The sequence below is a fragment of the Dendrobium catenatum genome, unplaced genomic scaffold (assembly GCF_001605985.2).
Source record: "Dendrobium catenatum unplaced genomic scaffold, ASM160598v2 fragScaff_scaffold_716, whole genome shotgun sequence".
Classification (NCBI taxonomy): Eukaryota; Viridiplantae; Streptophyta; class Magnoliopsida; order Asparagales; family Orchidaceae; genus Dendrobium; species Dendrobium catenatum.
Window position 1 is genome coordinate 7,623,610 of NW_021319178.1, and position 3,517 is coordinate 7,627,126.

The 3,517-nt window shown below is 34.4% G+C and overlaps 1 protein-coding gene across 1 annotated transcript in view; it reads left to right on the plus strand.

The window, feature by feature from the left end:
- LOC110114937 (probable flavin-containing monooxygenase 1) overlaps positions 1-3,008 on the plus strand; it is a 3,924-nt gene extending 916 nt beyond the window's left edge. The window contains exons 2-5 of the mRNA XM_020847996.1: positions 228-465; positions 690-865; positions 1,981-2,339; positions 2,642-3,008. Of these exons, the coding sequence (XP_020703655.1) occupies positions 228-465; positions 690-865; positions 1,981-2,339; positions 2,642-3,008 (1,140 nt within the window). The remainder of the gene's footprint in view (positions 1-227; positions 466-689; positions 866-1,980; positions 2,340-2,641) is intronic.
- The last annotated feature ends 509 nt before the right edge of the window (positions 3,009-3,517 follow it).

Below are 3,517 nucleotides of genomic sequence, written 5' to 3' on the forward strand. Positions count from 1 at the left end.
ATAGATTTTTTTTTTTTTTTTTAGGGAGGGCATTATAGTTGAACACAATATCATATCAGATATATATATTATGTCAAATATGATTGGATAAGTTTGTTCTAACAAAAAACATTCTTTAAATTGTATTTCAAGAAATTCAAAAAAAAAATCAAAAAGAAAATATAGTGTACATATCAAAGAAAATTAATTTAATGAATAAAACTAATTCACATTAATGTATTTTACAGGTCCATATAATGGATTTTGTTATCCTATGCGTAGGAAGATACAGTGGACTTGTTAATATCCCAAGTTTTCCAGCAAATAAGGGACCTGAGGCCTTCAATGGTGAGGTTATTCACGTCATGGATTATTGCAAAATGGGCAGCTCAGCTGCAGATCATTTCTTGAAAGGAAAGCGTGTAACAGTCGTTGGATTTCGAAAATTTGCGCTCGACGTTGCTGCAGAATGCGCTAATGTTAATGGTAAGCAACAAACTAAATATATAGTACTGGAACAGCATAATATTGCTCAAGGCTTCGTTTGGAGCAGCTTTCTTACTGCTTCTTAAAACAATTTTTTAGTACAAAAATTTGCTAAAAAGTTACTTTAAAAAGCATTAAGAAAGCCTTCTCAAACGAAGCTTAAATTTTTTATGTGTGTGTGTATGCATATAATTACATCTGAATTTATTTTGGTGTTTGAATAGGGGCTGAGTATCCATGCACAATGATTATTCGAGGCAAGCATTGGAATATACCAAAGTTTGTGGCGTGGGGCATCCCACTTCATTATTTTTGTCTTAATCGTTTTTCTGAGTTGTTCTTTGATAGGCCTGGTGGAGGGCTCCTATTGAGCATTTTGGCCACCTTGCTCTCGCCATTGGTATGTTAGCGAGTTTCTTTCAAAGGCTATCAACTTGTCTCAATTAATCATTGTGAGTAGTTAGTATTTCATTAGAAAATCAATTTGTGTTTAGATCATTTACTTAACTAATCGAGTTTGGGTAAAGGTTTACTCGGGCTTCATTTATGACAGCTTTCATGCTACTTTTTAATGTAAATTTTTTTTAGTACAAAAATTTTTAGAAAGCAACAAAAAAATTGCACCAAACAAAATCTTAATAATTTTTTTCAAATAATAGCCTGGTTGTATGTGTTATATATACATAAGCATCCACAAATGCATGGGGGTGATTGAGATCGTATATATTATTTCCTCTATGTGAGACTCAATCAAGTATGGGTGTAATTAAAAATGGTCAACGTATCAGATTTGGGTCCAACCTGAGTTGATCCGGTCCAAACAGGTCGACCCTAACATGATATGGTTTTGCATGTTATGATTGTTAACCCGGACCCGACTCGTGTAGGTTGTCGGGATGACCCGGCCCTACCCGACCCGCTCGGGTTAGGGATCACACTCATTCACGCACCTAATAAGAACAGGCGAAGTGGCAAGGCTCTAAAGCGGCGAAGTCAGCTGTGGCACAGTGGTAAGCCAGCACGGACGAGACGGTGACAGTGGTAGGCCAGCGTCGTTTCCATCTTTTCAATTCGGTATTTTCGGACTCCACTAAACGTCAGACACAGTCACACAACAATGCCAACAAGATGAGGTCACGTGTGATGTTCCTAGGTCAACCCAGATTGGTTTTGGGTTTCTAGGTCAATCCGAAACCGATCCGTTTCTCAAACGGGTTGTCCCTAACCCGGAATTTTTAGGTCGATTTTCGGGTCGGGTAAAATATTGACACCCTTACAATCAAGCTTTATATTTGTGAGCAATATATTTCATATGATAAGCAAATAAGAGCTGAAGTTTGAGTTAAGCTCTACAAGAAGATGATGAATTGAAGAAAAAAAAAACTATATTTTTATACATATAACGTAGAAAACAAAATATTTCGTACTTGAGAAGATTAAGGAGCATTTTTCTTCCCATATATAAATTTACCAGCTCCTTTAAACTTTTGTTGCTTTATGATATTTTGGCTTTAGGTATGGCTATTCACCAAGTTTACTGAGAGCTACTTCAAGAAAATACTCCCCATTAAAAAGTATGGAATGGTTCCTGAACACAGCTTTTTCCAAGCAATGTTTTCTTGCTTAGTCTGCGTTTTGCCAGAGAACTTCTACAAGAAGGTAGAAGAAGGGAGTATTGTGCTCAAGCATTCAAAGAGCTTCGAGTTCTGCAAGAATGGAATCATAGTTGAAGGAGATACTTCCCCAATAAATACAGATTTGATGATATTTGCAACTGGATTCAAAAGTGATCAGAAGATCAAAGACTTGTTCGTTTCACCTCATTTTCAAAAGATTGTTATCGGATCATTAGATTTTACTATTCCCCTCTACAGGTACTTATTTTAATCAATTATATGGCTATAAACTAAGGTTTCGTTTGGGACGGGTCTTAATTTTTGAACTAGAAAGTTACTTTAAGAAGCAGTAAGATCCAAACAAAGCTAAGGCTACATTTGGGATAGCTTTCTTACTACTTTCTAAAGCATCTAGCTTTTAAGTACAAAATCTTTTTGAACTAGAAATTTTGTAGTATAGAAAGCTGCTTTAGAAAGCAGTAAGAAAGCCGTCCTAGACAAAGCTGTAATTGATGATGTATGCATATAAAGAAACTAAAATGTAATTCAATCTAATGCAGGGAATGCATACATCCACGTATTCCGCAATTTGCGATCATTGGATACTCTGAGCACGCATCAAACATCTATCTTTCAGAAATGAGAGCGAGGTGGTTGGCGCATTTTATCGGCGGTGGATTCTTGCTTCCGAGCATAAATGATATGGAGAAGAGCGTGAAGGAATGGGATAAATACATGAAGAGATATTTGGGAAAGTTTTTTCGAAGATCATGCATTACTTCTCTTCATCTTTGGTATAATGATCAGTTGTGTAAAGATATGGGTTGCAATCCCAAGAGGAAGAAGGGTTTTTTGGCTGAATGGTTCACCTCTTATAAGCCAACTGATTATGCCAACTTGGAGGAGGAACAAAAATCGATGCTTTAAAATTTTTTTTATATATATATTCAAATTTCTTCTCATGTTGTGAAGGATTGTTGCGTCAAATATGCAATAATGATGCAATGATTCAATAACTAAATTACAAATTATTACTGTTTTTTTGTATGAAGCTTGTAACGATGAGGATCTTGAGGCTATTGAAAATTATTACTCAAAGAGTAAAAATTTTGGTTGGTTACCTTCCATTTCAGTTTAATGTTATTATGTCTCTTACTCTTAGTTTTGTGTAGATTAATTTTGCATGTTTTATGCCAATTGTCTTTCTAATTTATCAGATATTCATATAAAACATGATTCTTTTTTTTTTAATTTGTTACAAATTTAAGATTTAAGGCATATTATATATATATAATTTGCAAATATGACTAAAATTTATGATTAAAGATGGCTTCAATAATTTATAAAGTTAATTGTAAAGTTGTGGAAAAAGAATTTATGTACCTTGGTTGCAAAAAATAGCTTTCCATCACAATTTTTAAAAAAATAGTATGAAA